The sequence below is a fragment of the Panthera leo genome, chromosome B2 (assembly GCF_018350215.1).
Source record: "Panthera leo isolate Ple1 chromosome B2, P.leo_Ple1_pat1.1, whole genome shotgun sequence".
Taxonomy (NCBI): domain Eukaryota; kingdom Metazoa; phylum Chordata; class Mammalia; order Carnivora; family Felidae; genus Panthera; species Panthera leo.
The window spans coordinates 79468741-79490427 of record NC_056683.1 but is presented as its reverse complement, the minus strand read 5'-3'; the positions used below and the strand labels follow the sequence as shown (position 1 = coordinate 79490427).

General features: G+C 44.3%; 1 protein-coding gene across 1 annotated transcript in view; it reads left to right on the top strand.

The window, feature by feature from the left end:
- LOC122219098 (gamma-aminobutyric acid receptor subunit rho-2) overlaps window positions 1–15932 on the top strand; it is a 40593-nt gene extending 24661 nt beyond the window's left edge. Inside the window, exons 3-9 of the mRNA XM_042937359.1 lie at window positions 5718–5785; window positions 7595–7818; window positions 8796–8878; window positions 9077–9217; window positions 12156–12308; window positions 13538–13734; window positions 15621–15932. Coding sequence (XP_042793293.1) covers window positions 5718–5785; window positions 7595–7818; window positions 8796–8878; window positions 9077–9217; window positions 12156–12308; window positions 13538–13734; window positions 15621–15932 — 1178 coding nt within the window. The remainder of the gene's footprint in view (window positions 1–5717; window positions 5786–7594; window positions 7819–8795; window positions 8879–9076; window positions 9218–12155; window positions 12309–13537; window positions 13735–15620) is intronic.
- The last annotated feature ends 5755 nt before the right edge of the window (window positions 15933–21687 follow it).

Below are 21687 nucleotides of genomic sequence, written 5' to 3'. Positions count from 1 at the left end.
TTTTATATTTTCTGGAAGAGTTTATGTAAGATTGGTGCTCTTTCCTCCTAAAACTTTGCTAGAATTTGTTGGTGAAGGCATCTGGACCTATCATTTTCTTTGTGGGAAAATTTAAAGACTCCGTTTTTAAAATAGTTAAAGGACTTTTCAGGTTTTTGTATTTCTCTTTTTATCAGTGTTGGTCGGTATATTGTATATTCTTGGGGATTAGATAATTTCATCTAAATTTTATTTATTTATTTATTTATTTATTTATTTATTTATTTATTTATTTAATGTTAGTTAGTTACTTACCTGTCTGTCTGTTTTTGGAAGGAGGAAGGGCAGAGGGAGATGGGGAGGGAGAATCTTAAGCAGGCTCCTTGTCCAGCTTGGAGCTTGATGCAATGCAGGGCTCAATCTCATGACCATGAGATCATGACCTGAGCTAAAATCAAGAATCAAGAGTCGGACACTTAACTGACTGAGCCTCCCAGGAGTCCCTCATCTAAATTTTAAAAGTTATTGGCAAAAAGTTGCTCAGAATAACTTCTTTAATTTTTTTCATGTTTGTAGCATATACAATGATGCCTTTTTCGTTCCTGATAGTGGCTATTTTTGCTTTCCTTTTTGCAAGACCAATCTTTTTAGAGTTTTATCAGTTTTACCAGTCCTTTCAAAGAATCAATATTTGGCTTTTAACAGTATCCTTTCAATTGTGTGTTTGTTTTCTATTTCAATACTTCCTGTTTTTACTTTTATTATTTCCTTTTATCTACTTAAATTGCTTTTCTTTTCCTAAGTTTTAAAGATGGATGCTTAAAAAAAATAAATAAATAAAGATGGATGCTTAGCTCATTGAATTTAAGCATTTCTTCTTTTCTGAGATGATAGTTAAAGTTATACATTTTCCTGTAAAAAACACTTAGCTTGCATTCCATGAGTTTTGATGTGTAGTCCTTTTAATCATTTTGTTAAAATTTTCATTATGATGTCTGCACTGACCCATCAGTTTTTCCAGAAGTATATTGCTTAATTTTCAAATGTATGAAGATCTTCTAGCTATATTTTTGTTATTAATTTCTAGCGTTCATTGAGTTCATAGTTTATATAAATTCTAACCCTTTAAAAGTTGTCAGAATTGCTCTTTGGCACTGTATATAGTAAATTTTTGTAAGTGTTCACTGAGTGCTTCAAATTAATGTTTATTATATAGTTTTTGCATTCATTGTCCTATATATGTCCATTATGCCAAGTTTGCTAAATGTTTTCATCTTATGTGCTCTTACTGGGATGTTTTTGGTCTACCTGTTTTATAAATTCTGAGAGAGATGTATTAAAATCTCCCACTATAAATGTAAATTTTTCTGTTTCTCCTTCAATTATGTCTACTTTTGTTTTTGCATTCTGAAGTTATATCAGTAAATGCACACAAATTTATATGTATATTTTGTTGGTGAATTGAGTCATTTATCATTACTAAATGCGCCTCTTTATTTATCTCTTTGTCTACTTTATTGATATAATATAGCTACACTCATTTTCTTTTGGTTAGCATTTGAATGTTTTATCTTTTGCATTTCATGTTCTACTTTTCTGTATCTTATATTTTCAGTGTGTCTCTTTAAATAGCATAAAGTTGGGTTTTGTTTCTTGATCCCATCTGACAAACTTTAGCATTTCTGAATTCTAAAGTTGGACAATGTTTGTTTGTTCAATGGAGCATTTAGTCCATTTTTATTTATGAATAATTTATACGTTGGCTTTAAAACTATCATCCTACTATGTCTTTTTTATTGTCCAACCAATTCTATGTTCTTTCTTTTTTCTCTCTGTTTTTTTGTGGATTGATTACTTTTGGTTATTCCTATTTTGGCTTTCCTATTTTAGTTTTGAACATGCGTACTCTTACTATTTGTCAGTGGCTTCCCAGAAAACAACAGGAACTCTTGGCTTATCATACTAGTATGTTAATTAGCTACTTTTACTGTTCTCCTAGACAATGCAAAGACCTCATCACTTTTACTCCATTTATTCCCTTTCTCACTTAAATGTTATTTTTGTTTGCATTTCTGTTTAGCTTTTTCATTTCCATAATACGTTATTAATATTGTCTTATGGGGCACCTGGGTGGCTCAGTTGGTTAAGCATTCAATTTCGGCTCAGGTCATGATCTCAGGGTTTACTAGTTCAGGCCCTGCCTTGGGCTCTGTGATGACAGCTCAGAGCCTGGAGTCTGCTTCGAATTCTATGTCTCCCTCTCTCTCTGTCCCTCCCTCGTTCATGCTCTGTCTGTCTGTCTCTCTCTCAAAAATAAATAAACATTAAAAATTTTTTAAATAAAATTCAAAATAAAATAAAGTATTGTCTCAAAAATAAATAAACATTAAGAATTTTTTAAATAAAATTCAAAATAAAATAAAGTATTGTCTTACATAGTCAGTGTTTACTTAGAATTGTGCATATGTTTACCATTTTTGTTGTTCTTTATTCATTTTTGCATCCCCAGCTTTCCCTCTGGGATCAAATTCCTTCAGCTTGAAAAACCTCTTCATTTAGGACAGGATACATGTTGGCAAATTCTCTGTTTTAGTTTGTCTGAAAATTCTGTCTCATATTTATTCTTGGAGCCAGTGGGGAAGAAATGACATATATTTTAATTTCAAAAATGGATAAATTCCTAAGTGTGCTTTTTAGGACCATGTGAGGAGAAATGATAGGAAGGCTGAGAACCGAGAAAATGCTTAACTACACAGGTATCTCCCTTATACTGCCTTGCATTTGTCACCTCATTGGCTATACTGCATGAAATCCCACTGGTGACTTCTATTTAGCTTACCAGATCCCTCTCTTAAAGCAGCAAAATCCGTAGCAGTGTGAAGAGGCCAAAGCATGAATGCCTACTAAGTTTAACTAGGCTTTTCTGTCTCTTTATGGGACCCAGGCTTACTCAAAACATAAAATTGTTCACGAAAGGAGGAGAAAATCCAGTAATTTGGAAGAATTCTCCCAAAATCATGTTAGGAAGGGTCACAAAATAGACAGTTCAGGAGAGCCTGGAAACATTAGCCCTACTAGTGCACGTCAAAGGCAAAGGTCAACTCCATTGCACTCAGACCAAGGAGGGCAGAGCTGTTGGTTCTGTTCAAACTTGAGATATGAGTCCCTAGGAATATAGCTTTAGAGCCTCCTGAACACACAGATTGTTTACCTCCAATGACCCAGGTCTCCTGAGAACTTGACCTGCACTCCCACGTGGGCAGTGCCTCCGGAGCACTGACGTCATCCTCACAGGCATTATCACATTTCTCTTAGGGCAGCTGTGGAGAGCAGGGCAGGCCCTGAGAACAGAGAGACACAGTAACAGGCTCCAAGCAAGCTGATATATTTTATCTTGAAAATGTCCTTTGCCAAAACCAGCTCCTATTCATACACCGTGCCCATTACCTGAAAACCGGGCCACTGGGAAGTAGGTTCAAAGAGGGCGATGGCTGTATTGTTTCTTTCCTTTGGCTCTTGGAATGACCTGATGTTGCAGATCCCGTGGCACTTTAGAGAAAGGGAGAGGGGGAAAGGAGAGCCGGTCAAGTACAGCACACATCCATGAGAGGCAGTGGTGCCAGGGTTAAGAGCTCAGACTCTGGTCTGTTTTAACATCTCTGGCAACAAAGTGTCCAGAGGATGAAGGAATTAACCAGCCCCACTTCCCCGATGGCAATGCTGGGGGCACATAGCCCCACGAAAGGGAGCAGGGTCTGGGTACTAGGAGAGGACCCTGGCCAGGCTGCCCGCAGACTCTCCCTCATGTTGCAAGCCCCCTGGGGGAGAAAGGCAGACCAGTCAGACCTAGGAGAGAGCCTCCTCCCCACACTGAACATTGCACTCTGGCACCTTCAAAGCACCCTGGGAGCCTAGAATAAAAAGAGAACACAGCTGTTAGAGCAGGGACGTCTCACGGGCCCTGACCTAAGCTCTCAGTTGAAAAATACGAGAAAATAAAAAGATCAACTTACCCCCTAATTTATCCGAGAGGGAAAAGTAAAAATAAAAAATAAAGCATTGTATTCATTTACTTTCATGTTTCAGAACATAGGAAATACCGATTAAATTCCACTAGTAATAAATAAAATTCTTCCATTCTATTAGACTCGGTCAAAAAACGAATCTTCAATGGTGGGATTGCAAGTATTAGCAGGTGTACGGGGGACATTTGTGGGAGTTGGTGAGCCCATCCAATGCTCTAGGCTACCTCCATGAGGACCCTTGGCCCCCCAGTTTGGGCTAGAACTGAGTATTGAGCCTTCTGGTTCCTACTCCATGTCAGAGTCTCCCACCCTTTTTCCCAGCCCATGACCAAAGTCTTGGTGCCTTCCAGACCTTCCAGACCCTCTGGTCCCTCCCAGACCTTAGGTCTCTTCCTAAGACCCAGACTCCTCCAGCCACCCTAAGGTTCTCCCTGCTCAGACCACAGTGGGTCAGCGTGCCCTCATTCTGCACCCCCTGGCCAGGGTTCACAGGCTCCAGGTGCCACCGGGCTGGCCTCATGCCCTCTGTCCACCTGCCACCTGACTCTCAGAGATGTTTTTTTTTGTCCATAACTATAATAGCATGTGTTAATATGCTTGATAAACACAAATTTTTGGCTTTCTCCATTCTAGATTTTAAAAATATATTAAAATCTGGGGCGCCTGGGTGGCTCAGTCGGTTAAGCATCCGACTTCGGCTCAGGTCATGATCTCACTGTTTGTGAGTTCGAGCCCCGCATCGGGCTCTGCCCCTGGAGCCTGCTTCAGATTCTGTGTCTCCTTCTCTCTCTGCCCCTTCCCCACTCATGCCCTCTCTCTCTCTCTCTCTCTCTCTCTCTCTCTCTCTCAAAAATAAACAAATGTTAAAAAGTTTTTTAAAAATCTTAAAATCTAAGAAACATTTTATGGAAGTATAACATACACACACAAAGTACACAGATTAAAGTGGGCAACCCACTAAGTTGTCACAAAGTGAGTGTAACCATCATCCAGCCCAAGACATAGAACAGGAAGCCACAGATAAACCCACCGCTAAACATGGTTTTGGAAATCTTGCCACAGGCCAGGTGGAATTGAGTGTCAAGCCCCTGTGCTATGTATTCTCCTACTTCTCATCTGACACGACCTGAAAGGGTTTAAAAATCTTGTACAGTTATGTCTTTTGCAGCGATCTGACTGCACAGAGATCTTGTCTCACAGCAGACTGAAGATTTCGAGAGGGCAGGATCCCAGGTATCTGTTAGGTCCTCTGTAGGTAGAGTTTGAATAATCGAACAAATCTAGCCCTGGGCATGCAGGTGTCCCAAGCCCAAATCAGAGGCCATTAGGCACTATCTGTCCTCTATAGATGTCACAGGAGGACAATTGACCAGGGTCCCTATTCAGGCACTAGAGCATTATTCCCTTGACCCTACAGAGATAACCCTGGGATGTAGAAAGTAGTAATCCAGTTCATCAGTTCATCCAACAAGCATGGGTTAAACATTCTCTCTGGCCCAGGAAAGGCAACATAGGGCAGACACAGTCCCTGCCCTCAGGAAGAAAGCTGAGGCACCCAACATGTCAGGAAGTAGCAAGAAAAAACCCCTCATAGAATTCGAGCCACTGCCTCACACCTGTTCCAGTCAGGCTACCCCCAGGAAGGGGGTTGGGGTTGTTGACCCAGTGGTAGATAGAAATGTACCTTCACCAGATGTCTTTGCTCTTCTGCAGGCCCTGCTATCCCGGTGGGTGTGGACGTGCAGGTGGAGAGCCTGGATAGCATCTCGGAAGTGGACATGGTACTCAGGGCCCTTGGTGGGGCAGCCTCTGGTGTGGAGTCCTGGGGTTAAGGTTCTGTGAGCACCCGTGGCTGGTGGGGCTGCATGGGTGTAGGCTGTCCCCTGGTTGGTGGAGCAGGGGCCGCAGGGAGTAAAACGGGGACTCACTCAGTTGGCTCAAGTGCACTGAAGCCTAGAGCAGAGATTCTCGACTTGATGGGTAAAAGTAACTTGGGGAGTTGGTTAAATGCACATTCCTGGACCCCACCCTAGTCTTCCTGAACCAGAGTTTCTGGGAGTGGGACCCAGCACGTTATATTTTGAACACACTCCTCAAGTGATGTGACTGGTGAGATGAACCACACGTGGGGAAGCATGGGAGGTGGACATTTTCAGACAGAAATTCTGTAGTTTCTGCTCTCCAGTGCCTGCCTTGAGCATCGCTCCCCTACGCATTCCTTGGCAGGGTCCACCGAGGCCAGGTGGTGAGGGAGGGCTCTTTGGAGAAGCCTCGTTTCAGCTAAGACTTGAAGGGTAAGAAGTAGTGCGGGGAGCGCCAGAGCAAGAGCAGGAAAAAGGCCCCTGAGGCAGAAGAAACAGGTTTACAAACATAACCTAAAACAGTGCAGCACAAAAGGAGGAAGAGGTGGGAGTAGAGGACTGGGCAGGTAGGGTGCTGCCTTCCATGGGTGACCCTGCAGGACAGCCAGAAGATGTACAGGTGTGCTGGTAAAGTAGAAGTTTGTGGGCACTATGCTCTGAGACCACCACCACTAGGTGTCTTTCCATCCTTGCTCCCAGAAGAGGATGTTTGGGGGCACTTATTTACTTATTTGCACTTATAACTTAGCACTCGCATCTTCTGGCTGTGGCAGAAGGGTCAGAGTCTTGGTCAAGGCATCAACTATGCAGGCAAGGAGACACTGTTTGGCAGAATGAGCTTTGAGGATGAAATTATAGCAGATATGCAGCTGTCCAACCCTTCATCCATTCATTCCTATGCCCCCCATTTTTCCATCCTGCAAATATCTATTGAGCGCCTACTATGTGCCCTGCCAGGCACAGAGTTAGGGCTTAGGGATTCAATGGTGGGCAGGACACACTTCTGCCTTCAAAGATTCTACAAGACCAATGGTAGAAACTCTCTTAAACGGTTTCTATCATTGACGGTACAGGTTTCTCCAAGTGTGCGCTAACTCGAAACTGAATGCTTAGCCAATAGGTAAGGAGCCCTGTGTGCACAAGTCGAGGTGAGACAGAGCAGGACTTTGGGGAAATCCCGCCCTGCTGGCCCCCATGTCAGGCTGTCCGCCTTACAGCTGCGGGTTTCATTTGCAAAGCCTGAAGGATAGGCTGCTCAGTTTCCTGGGCTCCAACCTCGTGATGCACTATGAACCATTCTCTTTCCTACGGTTTCCTAGCAGCACCATTGTTGCAGCCACTGTCCTACAGGGCTGCAGAACTGTCACCTCCAACTCTGGAAGCTGAGTCTGAGGTGTCTGTTACATTGGTTGATGATGAGTTGGCTGTAAGAAAGGAAGGTTTCTGGGGCGCCTGGGTGGCTCAGTCGGTTGAGTGTCCAACTTCGGCTCAGGTCATGATCTCACGATTCATGGGTTCAAGCCCATGTCAGGATCTGTACTGACAGCTCAGAGCCTGGAGCCTGCTTCAGAGTCTATGTCTCCTTCTCTCTCTCCCCCTCCCCTGCTCATGCTCTGTCTGCTTCTGTCTCTCAACAATAAATAAATGTTAAAAAAAAAAATAAAAAGAAATAAAAAGAAAGGAAGCTTTCCAAGCATTTCTGTTTGGTGTCATCTCGGACTCCCATAGGACTTCACCATGACCCTGTACCTGCGGCATTACTGGAAGGATGAGAGGCTGGCTTTTCCCAGCACCAACAACAAGAGCATGACCTTCGATGGCCGGCTGGTAAAGAAGATCTGGGTCCCCGATGTCTTCTTTGTTCATTCCAAAAGGTCATTCACCCATGACACCACCACTGACAACATCATGCTGAGAGTGTTTCCAGATGGGCACGTGCTGTACAGCATGAGGTAAATGCCCATGGGGTCACTGTTTCTTTGTCTAATGCCATTCTACTATGTATGATCAGTCTCTTTGGCCCTGAAGAGTTTATCGCCGTCATTGGGCTTGTGGGCTATACAGATGGTCCAAGTCTCCTGACACCTGTTAGAACTTTCTAAAGATGAAATGATCACCCTAGTAGCCAGTGACTTCCCGTCATCTGGGATCTTAAACTCAGGCTAGGAGACTAGTTAGGCTCGAATGAGTTTGGGGAATCAATGCCCTTCTAGATACCTTCCACCCCCGAGAGCCTATGATTCTAGTTTGTTGGTAATAAAGATTAAAAAAGGTAACAATAGGGGTGCCTGGGTGGCTCAATCAGTTAAGCGTCAGACTTAGAGTCAGGTCATGATCTCACAGTCCATGAGTTCCAGCCCCGCGTCGGGCTCTGTGCTGACAGCTGAGAGCCTGGAGCCTGTTTCTGATTTTGTGTCTCCGTCTCTCTCTCTGCCTCTCCCCCGCTCCTGCTCACTCACTCTCTCTCTCTCTCTCTCTCAAAAATAAATAAACATTAAAAAAAAAGGTAACAATAGCTACTGTTTATTGAGTGCTATTGCAGATTGACTTGTGGACTAATGAGTATTACACAGGCTCATTCCACATCTTCTTGGCCTGCTTGTATGCTTCACCAGAATTCAATGCTAATAGCCTTGGGGTGGTGGAGGGTGGGGGGAGGGCATAACCACCCAGGCATCCTTGAGGGAGGCAGCCTGCTGGCTGAGGGCAATGCCCAGAGAAGGGTGCAGATGTGGGCCACTGACGGCCAACACCCTCAGTAGCCGGGACCTGGGCCATGTCTTATGGAAGGACAGAACTCTAAAAGTTAGGGTCCTGCAACTTAGATACTGGGATTTCCAAACTGCTGAAGTAGACGTGAGGAGGCAGCTGCTCTTGGTCATGCCAATAACTCACTGCATGAGCCAATATGCTCTTTTGGGTTGCCTAGGATTACCGTCACTGCCATGTGCAACATGGACTTCAGCCACTTTCCCCTGGACTCCCAGACCTGTTCTTTGGAGCTGGAAAGCTGTAAGTATCCGTATTCTTAATGACAGATCTTTGCCTTTTTCCCTGTCCAATCCTTGTGCCATTTTAGTAACGTGAGACCACGTACTGCCTGCCAGTGTTAAGACCTGTTCTCACCGAAGCTGGTGTAGGATTTCCCTGTTGTTTCAGCCTGCGTCAGAATCAAAGGAGTCAAATTAACTTATTTTCCTCTCCCCAAAGATGCATATACAGATGAAGATCTGATGCTGTATTGGAAGAATGGGGATGAATCCCTGAAAACAGATGAGAAGATCTCCCTGTCTCAGTTTCTGATTCAGAAATTTCACACCACTTCCAGACTGGCCTTCTACAGCAGCACTGGTAGCTAATGTTTGCCATGGTCTAATTCAAATGTGGAAGAAAACACATGAGAATTCTCCAACCTTAAACTTTTCCCTTTCTAATGAAAATGAATTTGCATTATTAAATAACATATAGTTCTACCAAACATTAGCAGCACTTAAAAGCAGGGTTTTAAAAAGTTGCTGTCATGTCTCTCATGGCCAGAGGCAACCACTCCTAACGAAGTGGAACACACCCTTGCAAACATCTTGCTTTAATTATGTAATTGCACAGTTGTGGGGTCATGTTTTACATGCTGTTCGGTAATCTAGTTTATTTGACTTAATGATATAGATGATAGCTTTCCGAGGAAATGTATTTATTACTTATATTTCAATCTATAGATTTATTTTTAATGCTTGGTGTAACTCATCCTGGACCCTGGGCTGTGTCTGAAGTTTTGAGAGGATGCACTTGTCAGTCCCTTTCTAATCTCACTGTGAGCTCTTGTAGTAGTTTTCAGAGGGCTGTCATAATAAAGTACCATGGTCTGGGTGCCTGAAACAACTGGAAGGTATTTGCCAAGGTTCTGGAGGCCAGAAGTCTGCAGGACATGCGCCTCCCTTAGGCTCTAGGGAGGAACCTTTCCTTGTCTCTTTCTAGTTTCTGGTGGGTGCTGCATTGCTCTGATGTCAGCTTCTGTTATCATATGGCATTCTCCCTGCGTCCCTCTCTGTGTCTTCACATGCTGCTGTTTCTGTGTCTCTCTGTCCACACTTCCCTCTTCTCTTAAGGACACCAGTTGTTGGATTATGGCCCATCCTAATCCAATATGACCTCGTCTCATCTAGATTCCATGTACAAAGACTCTATTTCTAAATAAGCTCACATTCACAGATACTGGGAGTTAGGACTTGGACATATCCCAATTCAACCCACGATAGCCCTGTGGTAGCTACAGGACCCTAGAGGACTTCTCACTTAATTACTCTTTGTGTATTGGGAAGCCCAGGCTCTTCTGTGGAAAGCTTTTGTTCTACTTTCTGCCCCCACATGGCCACCATCTCCCTGTTCATCTGCCCCTCACACACCCCTCTGTCCCCAACATCAAACGTGGAGAAAGTTCGAGCCTCAGTCAAGGTTGTGTTAGTGTTTAGACAGCTCAAGCTTTCTTCACTTTATGCCCACAGTGCTTGTCCTCATCCCTTTCTTCCCTTTTCTGTCGATATGTATGTCCACAGAATTTTCTTTTCTCATATCTTCTTGGTAAGTTCAAACCAACTCTCTTTCTAAAACCAATTTTAAGAATGTCTTACATAACTTTTTATTATGTGCCACTGTTTTTTAAAAATATTTTTTCTTTTTTTATTGAGGGACAGAGTGCATGCATGCACACGCCCTCGCGCACAAGTAGGGGAGGGGCAGAGAGAGACGGAGACAGAGAATCCCAAGCAGGATCTGTGCTGTCAGCATAGAGCCTGATGCAGGGTTCCATCCCACAAATGATGAGATCATGACCTGAGCCAAAATCAAGAGTCAGACACTCAACAGACTGAACCACCCACGCTCCCTTTTATTTCTTTATTTTAGAAAGACAGAGAGAGCATGAGTGGGGGAGAGAGGAAAGAAGGGGAGAGAGAGAGAGAGAGAGAGAGAGAGAGAGAGAGAATCTTAAGCAGACTCCATGCTCAGCATGGAGCCCAACATGGGGCTTGATCCCTTGATCCTACAACCCTGGGATCATGACCTGAACTGAGATCTAGAGTTGGGAGCCCAAAGGACTGAGCCACCCAAGCACCCCCAGAGTATACATTTTTAAGGATCCTGGTTTCTTCCTAGTGTTTCCAAGGCAACTCTCCCTGATTTTCTTCCAAGGAAAGGATAGTGGAATAGTCCTTAGCAGAATGAGGGCAACTCTCAGCCTTTCCAGAAAAACCCTGTGCAAACCTAAGGAACAATGTGATTTGCTTCATGGGTGCCAATTTAAGTGTGGAAAATCTGACATGACTGGGTAAGCGCTGTGGTATGAATAAAGGATTGGGAGTTTCTGTCATAGTTGAAGAGTACTTTCTATTTATCCACTCCACTGAAAGCACCTACCTCATTGAAATAACCCAGGAACTTACATAGTAAACCATGTGCCAAGCTTCTAATGGACCCATCCTATTGTTCCAACCTTTCCCTATTGATCCACCCCTTCCTTTCCCTGACTCAGTACTATCTTTCCATGCCAGCCAGTTGGGCTTTGTCCCCTTCCTCAGCAGCATTTTTCTGGGTGCAGCCTGAGGTCCTCCTGCATCCAAACCATCAGGGCAGTGTGCTTGACAAACAGATTTCTGGGCCCTCTTGCAAGCTACTGAGTCAGCATCCCAGGCTGGGCTGAGATGGGAGTGGGGTAGGTGTGTGCACACAGTTTCAGTCCACTTTATACATTTATACTGTCCTTGCCACCATCTGTGGTCCCAGTGATTGGGTATCGATTTTGTGGATCATTTGAAGCCTTACCATTTTAGTCTTTGTTTACAACCACTCATCTTGTGATGTATGTGGAGGTTGGCTCAGCTGATAATCTACAACAAAGGGAATAGTGATAAGATCCCAGCTCTGCGGGCTCCTGCCTCACTGGTATTGGAATCAATAAAATAGAACCAGTCCCCCCGTCTTAGGTTCCTGAGCTGTGAGTCCTCAGGAAATATGGTCCTGGTTTGCAAATAACAAATACCAAACAAGCAGCTAAACCTAGATCTCTCTACCTTTTCCCAAAGTGCTATGGAGAGAAATTAGGTAATATTGAATAAATAAATGTGTTTATAGGAGAGAGGGCTTCGATTTTAGAAAGGAGATATATTCTATTAAGTCAATGATCATTCACTTTGAACTTTCTGCTGGAGATGAGAGCAATATGGGGGAACCCAGGGAAGGAGTTTGTTTTTGCCTCTCTCACTGAACCTCACTCACTTCCTCCTGTGTCCCCCAGGCTGGTACAACCGTCTGTACATTAACTTCACGTTGCGACGCCACATCTTCTTCTTCTTGCTCCAAACCTATTTCCCTGCCACCCTGATGGTCATGCTGTCCTGGGTGTCCTTTTGGATCGACCGCAGAGCTGTGCCTGCCAGAGTTTCACTGGGTAAAAGCATGTGATAAGGTGTGATAGGGTGGTTATTTTTTCATAACTGATCACTATAAAAAGAAAAAGTAGGGGCGCCTGGGTGGTTCAGTTGGTTGAGCATCCGACTTCAGCTCCGGTCAATATCTCGCAGGTGACGAGTTCGAGCCCTGCGTCGGGCTCTGACAGCTCAGAGCCTGGAGCTGCTTCCGATTCTGTGTCTCCCTCTCTCTCTGCCTCTCCCCCACCCATGCTCTCTCTCTGTGTGTCTCAAAAATAAAGATAAACAGTAAAAAAAAAAAAAAAATTTTTTTAAAGAAAGAAAAAGTAAAATCATTATTCAGAGTTCTTAACTGATTGGCTGCCAGAGCCAAAAGGAGCAGACTTGCCTCCTGCTTCTTGCCCTCACTGTTCCCACACTGCTCTCAGCTTCCTAGACTATTTTATGAAAACCACAGGGAGCTACAACTGCATCGGCTTTGCTCGAGTCATTTCAGAAGGAAAAGGCTTGTCTGGGGAATAGATGTCCACTACCAGCAGTGTTAGAGCTCACTACGTCGATGAATAAGACAATTCTGCAAATGCCAAAAACTTATTTTGTAAATACAAGAATTTTTTTTGTTGGCCTTGTTTGCATAGAGTGAGAGTTTGAAAGCAGGGCCTGTATCAGGAGACTTGGGGGAGGGAAAGGGCTGTATGCCCTGGAGTTGTGGTTTTAGTCCTTGCAGACCCTAAATTCCAGAGTGAACCGTAACAGCTCATCGTTGTCAATCTGGACAAAATCAGGCTGGGCTCCCAGAAATGTGAGGGTTTAACCTGCAAGGCACAGCGAGGAAGAAACTAGCATGCAGGCTTCCGGGAATTTCCACAGTCTTCAGAGACTTAACGTGGCCCAGAGAGAGAATGAGGCCATTCCTTGTGGTGTGGGAAGTTTCCTTCAGTGGTGTCCTTTACTCACTGTTTCAAATTCCACATCTGGACGGGTCCTCCGTGAAGCCCTGCTGATGTGGTCAGCCATATCGCAGAGACCCAGTCCCCCAAGGGGCGTAGAATGAAAGAGGACCAGCAGTGAGCTGGCCAGGAGGGGGGCTGCCTGCTGCCTGTGGGGCAGATCCTCAGCATGGATGTTTCCATGCCCCGGGGATTTCTCGTTAGATTTAAGAGATGGAGAATATAACACGGTGACTCAGTGGACTGTGGGAGCAGTTCTGTACCCTTGTCGGCGGCTGAACTAGAGCTGGATGTTGCAGGTATCACTACCGTGCTGACCATGTCCACCATCATCACGGGCGTGAACGCCTCCATGCCCCGCGTGTCCTACATCAAGGCGGTGGACATCTACCTCTGGGTCAGCTTTGTGTTCGTGTTCCTCTCGGTGCTGGAGTACGCAGCCGTCAACTACCTGACCACGGTGCAGGAGCGGAAGGAGCGGAAGCTCCGGGAAAAGGCGAGACAAGTTTCATTCATTTCCTGTCCTAGCTCAAGTTACTGGTTGGATGAGAATGGCAGGAAGGAGGGTTGTGTGTAGAAAAGGGCGATGTTTATGCAAAAGGAGGGAGATCTATTTTAGAGTAGGTTCTAGCTTCTACCACAAAGGATCCCAGAAAGCAGAAAGTCTTTGGATCAAGACGAGGAACAGGAAGACCTGGATCCTTAGGTCCAATTCTGCTACTTATACTGGGCTTCCGTTTCCTCATCTGTAAAAATGGAATAGCTGAACCCTCACCTCGCCTTCCTCCCAGGGTTATTGTAAAGATCTCATGAAGTAATGTATATAAAAATTATTTTGAAGCTGTGGGGTTCTAGAGTATCTAGTATAGTATGGTATCTAAAGCATCTAGATAGTATAGTATCTAAAGTATCACTGTTACTATTGAACATGTTTAGGGAAGGTTCCTCCATGTCCTATGACCAGACAAAGAGAGTTCTAGAGTTGAACATTCCTGTGTTTATCTGCGCTCTGACCCAGTGAAAATTCAGCCACATACAACTTTGGCCTTTAGACTCATTGGAAATACTATGCTATATACACTGCACTGCAGTATATTAACCCATAGCATGAGATACAGTGGAAACGAGAAATTCAGGCAATGTGCATAGGCCTTTGGCACAGGGAGGGAAAGTCAATTCCTTTCGTATTCAGACTCTCATTAATCGCAATAAGAAATAAAATGTCAACTTGTTAACCAAATCATTGCTCATCATCGCACCAATCGAAATGGGCATTCTCCTAAAAGGTATAAAGATCAGGGGATATGAAAATCCCACATTTATGCACGTCTAGGTGCCTAATAGCTCCTTAACATAAGGGACTTTTAAATTTTAGGAAAAGAGGATATGTTACCTTTTCAAAAATAGTCTTTAAATGCCCACATCATACGTGTTAAATATTTCTACACTGCCTCCAAATAGGCTAAATCGTTTAAGAATTTATTTTTAAAATTCTATTCAAACCTTTTCTACTTTAGCATTTGAGTGGTATGCACTGAGATTTTCAATAATCTGCTCATCGGTCATTGTCAAATGGTTTTGGATTATATTTAAACATTTTTGATTTATAATCAAATGAACTTTCCCAGATAGAGCTGTTGAAAAAAATAAGAAGCCTTCACCTGACAAATATGGGCTCATGAATTGTTGAGTGGTGCCAGCTAGAAGCCCACTCTTTGCTGACTCAAATTTTGGAAAGAAGTTAAGTGAAACCATTTCCTTCCTTAAAAAAGGCATTGCAGGGGCGTCTAATGGGCTGAGTTGGTAGAGCATGTGACTCTCCATCTGAAGGTTGTGAAGTCAAGCCCCACACTGGGCATGGAACCTACTTAAAAAATAAAATAAAATAATAAAAATGCATTGAAGGCACCATGACCTTTTATGCTTTAGAATAAGGACACTTTCCTACCTAGTCATCTTTTGATTCATGCACAAAGAGGTGGAGACCCACAACTGGAATGAGAATGCGCAGGTTTAAAGTTTTGACTCTGACGCTAGCTATGTAATTTCAGGAGAACTATATAGCCTCTCTGCAGCTGAGAGCATGTGAACTCAATCAGTGATTCTGGACCCTGGCTGCAGAGTAGAATCACCTGGGGAGCTTCGAATTAATTCGTTTAGAGTGGAGCCTGGGTGTGGCCATTTTAAAGAGCTCCTGGATGATTCTAATATGCAGCCAGGGCAGAGAGTCATTGGACTGAGTGATCTCTGGAGATCCTTCTAGTTCTGCCTTTCTGTGGTTCTGAGTAGCCAGAGGGCTTTTCTCTCGGCCCAGGCCACCTCCTCTGCACCTCCCCAGGGTCTAAACATGCCTGCCACCTCTCTTGTGTTTGCTGCCTGCAGTTCCCCTGCACGTGTGGAATGCTTCACTCAAGAACCATGATGCTGGATGGAAGCTACACTGAGTCTGAGGCCAACAGCCTGGCTGGGTACCCACGAAGCCATATTCTGACAGAAGAAGAAAGACAAGACAAAATAGTGGTCCATCTGGCTGTGAGCAATGAATCCAACTCCTCTAGGAAGAAGGGGCTTCTGAAGGGCCAGATGGGTCTTCGCATCTTCCAGAACACCCATGCCATTGACAAGTACTCCAGGTTGATATTTCCTGCCTCCTACATATTTTTCAACTTAATTTATTGGTCAGTGTTTTCCTAGAAGCCCTGAGGCTATGCTTGGGAAAGGACATAGACATCTATGGGGCCTGGCTAGCCGTCTGCACATGGACCTGCTGACCACTCTTCCCTCACCAGACGGAGCAGCTGCCCCTGGACCACCAGATCCTGGACCACGATGGCAGTACCCCCTCTCAGAGGAGCCCAGGAGCCCTCCAGCTCCCTTTTCCCTGACCTCATGGGTTTGCTCCTCATTAACGCTGTGTTCTGTGTCCTACTTCATGCCTCATTGGGACTGTCTTCTTCTGTTCTTGTGTGTAAACAAGAGCACATGAGCCCCCCCCCCCCAAAAAATGACTCAAATGCCTCCTAGATATTCTGATACCCTAAGGAAGCCCAGGATTCAGTTGTGAAGGGACAAGGAAGAATAAAGGGCAAGCTTAGGGGCTTTATGGATAAGAGACAGGAAATAGGATTCAAAATAGGAATTAAAAAATATGTAAACCCATACAACTAGATTAAGTGCCTACCTAGGATGGAAAAAAAAAAAAGCTCAGATCCCTGATTGGAAATGATTTGACCTGTGTGAGTCTGGCAACTCACAGGATTTTGCAATCCATTCAATCATTCGTTAAATATTGAGCACCCACCTTGTGCCAGGTACTGTGAAAACGAACAAATAGAAGTCTCTTTTCTCAGAGAACTTCTCTAAGCTTGCACTCATTCTACATATGGCAGAGGGTACTTCTGCCCTTCTTTCTCTCCCAGCCTCCACTTACCCCATGGATCTGTTCTGTTTGCTGGTGCTTTTACTTCTATGTCTGTCTAGAAAAGCACTTTCTGTCTCCTGTGAGGCCCTCCTAAGGCTAGCTTAATACTTCTTTCTTGGAATCTCCATTCAGGGCAAGTATAGTATTGGGGAGAAGGCCAGGGATTTGAGAATGGGTGATAACAGAACTTGGTCTTGGAGAGGAAGGAGCCATGAGTCTGCTGTGGAAATGTGTTCCACATGCCATCCTACCTCCCTTTCTGGGCTTCTCCCCCAGCAGACAGATGACCTCAATAATTCCTGTGTCCACCCCTTCCCCCACCCCAAGGGTGGGCAGAACTGCCCCTGCACCCTGGAATGATTTCTCCTTTCCACAAGGAATTGACTTTCCTCTAATGTGGCTAAGCTCAAATTAGGAAAGCAATCTGATTGAATCTATAGTAAGTTGTGAATGACCATTCCTCTTAATCCTATTTTAGGTGTTTTCTAGTTAACTCAAGTGAACCTCTAATTAGCAGTATTTATGGAAATATAAAGGATATGATTTTGAGAAGGGGGCCTTTTCTTTAAATCACAGCACTTGGGGGCGCCTGGGTGGCGCAGTCGGTTAAGCGTCCGACTTCAGCCAGGTCATGATCTCGCGGTCCGTGAGTTCGAGCCCCGCGTCAGGCTCTGGGCTGATGGCTCGGAGCCTGGAGCCTGTTTCCGATTCTGTGTCTCCCTCTCTCTCTGCCCCTCCCCCGTTCATGCTCTGTCTCTCTCTGTCCCAAAAATAAATAAAAAACGTTGAAAAAAAAATTAAAAAAAAAAATAAATCACAGCACTTGGAATCAGAGGGCTGATCTGGGGAGTAGGGAGGGAATGCCCAGCTCAGATTTCTTGTTTAATAAAAGAAGTTGTTCTGCTCTGTCCCCTACCTGCTGCCCCTTCTACCTTCCTGCTCAGGGTCTGAGCATCTAGTCCTTTGGTCACAAGTATACAAATGGTACAGGAAGAGAGTATAACCCTGCCTTAAATCAAGTGAGCTCTGGCCTGTGGAGTCTGCTTTGCAGCTCCTGACTTCCAGGGGCAGAGCTTTTTAGTTCCTGAAGATTAGAGCACAGGTAGGTACCAGAGCCTCCTGAAGTTTCAAGTCAAGGGCCCGTACATCCCTGATCTGCTCACTTCTCCCGCACCACAACCGCCATACGGTTGCCCTATGCATCTCCGCTTCTCTGGTCCTTCCTTTCGTCAGTTACCCACCCATTTCCTCTGTTCCCATACCCATTCCTTGTGTGATCCTGGTCCCAGACACCCCTTTGCTTTGCCACTCCACTGTCCCTGTTGAGACCCAGACTCACCATCTCTGGCCACCAACCCTACCAGTACAGAGGCTGTGTGATCAGGACTGGGATTTGAGGAGTTAAACTCTCAACAGGACAGCCTCCAGGCAATAATATGGCATAGATTACCTTGGGCAACTGCGAGTTTGGGAGGTTCCCAAGACCACTCTCAGGTTTAATAATTCACTGGAAGGACTTTCAGAACTCAGAAGAACCATTATACTCACAGTTATGCTTGGATGTGGCAAAAGGACACAGATTAAAATCAGTGAAGGAAAGCAGCATTTAGGGCAGGGAGCAGGAGAGACCAGGCACAATTTTTAACTATTCTCTGTCAGTGAAATCATGCAGTTAGTGCTTATTTCTCTCAGCAATGATGTTTGACAATATGTACCAAGTATTGCCAACCAAGAAAATGTACCCAAGTCCATCAAGGTGTGCAGAGTTTTTATTAGGGGCTGGCCAATGTAGATACAGCTAACTGCCCACCTGGCTGACCTTAGTCTCGAGCCCTTTCAGAGGTTGAGCTGACAACTCTTATCCTTAGGCCTCCATCATAAATCACACTGTTAGTATAGACTATCTGGCTTGACCCAAGGCTCCAAGGTAAAGACTCTCCTATCAGGCAGTATATTCCAAGGGCTTAGAAATTACCTCCAAGGAGCTGAGGCTGACACAAACCCTTTCTTTTGTCAAGGCTAATCCTTTAGTGCACAGCAATCTTTGTAAATTACTTATTGTTAATGCTGATCACTGGGTTGCTATTATAGATTCATGCAACAAACATTTTAAACATGCCTTGCACTGGGATGTTCAAACTAAGAACAAGAGTTAGTTGCAGCTGTCAGAGAGGGTATGCATATATAGAGGACAGTGTACACAAATATCTACAAGTTAAGAAGTGTTAAATGCTACAGTAGTGGTTCAAAGTGTAATGGGAGTGCAGAGGAAGGAGAGAATGATTTCTGCTGGGAACACTGGATCTCATGGAGAAAACACCCCTGAGCTGCCCCTTGAAGGTTGGAGATTTGGAGATGAACATGCTAGACGCACATCGCACATGTAGAAAAGTACGTACTGGATCTGTGCCATCCAATATGGTAGCCACTAGTCATGTAGCTATTTAAATTTAAGTTAAAAGTACGGTTCTTGCCACTGCACTAGGCACATTTTCCAAGTGCTCTTCTCAATTGCCGCATGTGGATAGTGCAGACCTAGAGAATGTTTCCGCAATCACAGAAAGCACAGATAGTGCTGCTGTGGATGAAGGGGTCAGCCTGAGCAGGGGCATGAGAGCGGCAGGAAAGTCTGGGGCTGCACAGTGTAAGGTTTGTGGGACAAGTCATCTGTTTTGCTGGGTCCTAGGCTATGGGAAGAGGAGGTGAAAGACCAGCACTTTCCACAACACTAGGGTCATGGCAGGCTTCCCCCATGCCAGTGCCAACAAGGACAGCGCCCCCTCCCTGGAGTTGTCTGGCCCAGAACCACTGGGTTTCCTAGCCTCATGGACAGATGAAAGATGAAACTATGAAAAACAAGGATTATTGGATGGTACAGGGCATCTGGACTTGTTTAGAAATTTTTACTCTCTATAGATTCTCGTAGGCCACAGTGCTACTCAAAGAATAATTATGTTGTCATTAAATAGATTGCTGTAGTTGTCTTATTTAATCCCAATACTGCTCTGCTTCTGACTATGTTGTCTTCATAAATTGAGGCTCATATAACATGGTAGCCTGTTCACACTCAAAAAAATAAAGATGTATTTTAACTAGCTTACATATTTAACTGGAGTTAATAGTTAATAGTATGATGTTTACAATCATAAATAGCATTTTATCATGTAGAATCATAATATAATGACACCACTGTATTTAACATTGCCTTACTGCAGTGTAACACAGTCTGACTCTACTTAAGAAAAGTAGAGAATTAAAAGGAGGTAAAGAAGAGACAATAGTAGGGGTGTCTGGGTGACTCAGTTAATTAAACATCTGACTTTGGCTCGGGTCATGATCTCCTGGTTCACAAGTTCGAGCCCAGTGTCAGGCTCTGTGCTGCAAGCTCGGAGCCTGGAGCCTGCTTTGGATTCTGTGTCTCCCCCTCTCACTGCCCCTCCCCCGCTTGTGCTCTGTCTCTCTCTCCCAAAAGTAAATAAACATTAACAACAAAAAGAAGAGACCATAGTAGGAGTAGAAAACAGGAACTAAGGAAATGTTGAGGACATGGAATGATTCACTCTAGAGGCAGGAAGACAGCAGTAAACATGATTGTTATCAGGGATGCTTGAATGATACTTTATTTCACTGACTCTAAGGCACCATTGATGTAAGATGCACCCATATTTTACGTACCACCAAGAAAGAAAAAAATGCTATGAATTAAATTACAGCATGCTAGTGATTATGAGTCCTGATTTCACCAATATTAAATTGTGAAAAAATATGCATGTTGGATAAATGAAATAGGTATTATACAAAAGCTGGTGATTGGACATACTTCTTTGACACCACAGAACCAACATTTATTATGCACTTGTCCTCAGGCGCTCGTGCCTGGGTGGGGGAATGGGGTGATGGCAGATACAGAAATAAATGGGCAACACCTTTCAGTGATTAAGAAGTTTACATTGCAGTGGATGTGTTTCAAATTTTTTTCTTTTAACGTTTATTTATTTTTGAGACAGAGAGAGACAGAGCATGAACAGGGGAGGGGCAGAGAGAAAGGGAGACACAGAATCTGAAACAGGCTCCAGGCTCTGAGCTGTCAGCACAGAGCCCGACGCGGGGCTCGAACCCATGGAGCGTGAGATCATGACCTGAGCCGAAGTCGGACGCTTCACCGACCAAGCCACCCAGGCGCCCCAGCAGTGGATGTGTTTCAAAGGAGAGAGAGAGATCATAGAATTTGAGGAATAAATGCTATTTGTGGTAAATTCTGAGCAATGGATAGATATAATTTCAACTGGTAGAAAAGGAGAGTGGGGATGGTAACATGGCAGAAGGAAAGCTGAGCTGTTCAGGAGACAGTGGGCAGATACCCTACCAAATGTACAAAAGTCTCAGGTTCCCATCTTTCTAGTTCCATGACCCTGATATCAAGAGTCCTTTTAGGTTCATTCTGCTTAGAATAAACCTGGGGAAGAGATTTGTCTGGTCTGGTCTGGGCCACACATGTTGAAGATGATCAGAGCTCTGTGTTAGAAAGTTAGAAGGTTTAGAAAGTTTAGAAAGTTAGGACTCTTCAAAGACATTTTGATTTGGTTCAGTATTTTTGTAAACATCTGCAGAAGGGAGACCAGGAATTCAAAAAATGGAAAGCTGCGTAGTCTGAGGGAACCGATGAGGGGGAAAAATAATGATAAGTATAGTGGAGAAAGTTCACATTAAGTTCAGTTATATGTGAGAGCCACAGCCTGTGTGCTGACATTAACAGAGACTGGGAAGCCAGGGGAAAGAGCTATTCCCTGTGGAGGGTGAGGAGTTTGGTCCTGGCAGACAAGTGGAGATGTGAATGAAAGTTATAAACATTGGTCTGGGGCTGGAGGGAGGTAAGGCTCCCTCTTAGATGCTCAATGAAGCTCAAAGCTCAGTGAAGCTGTCAGAGTGGGTGGAGCTCCAGGAGCAAAGCAGAAGAGAAGAAGTCTGCAGACAGGAGCTTAGGAGTTTATTTTTAGGTGGGAAGAGAAGGACTGATCAGAGAAGTAG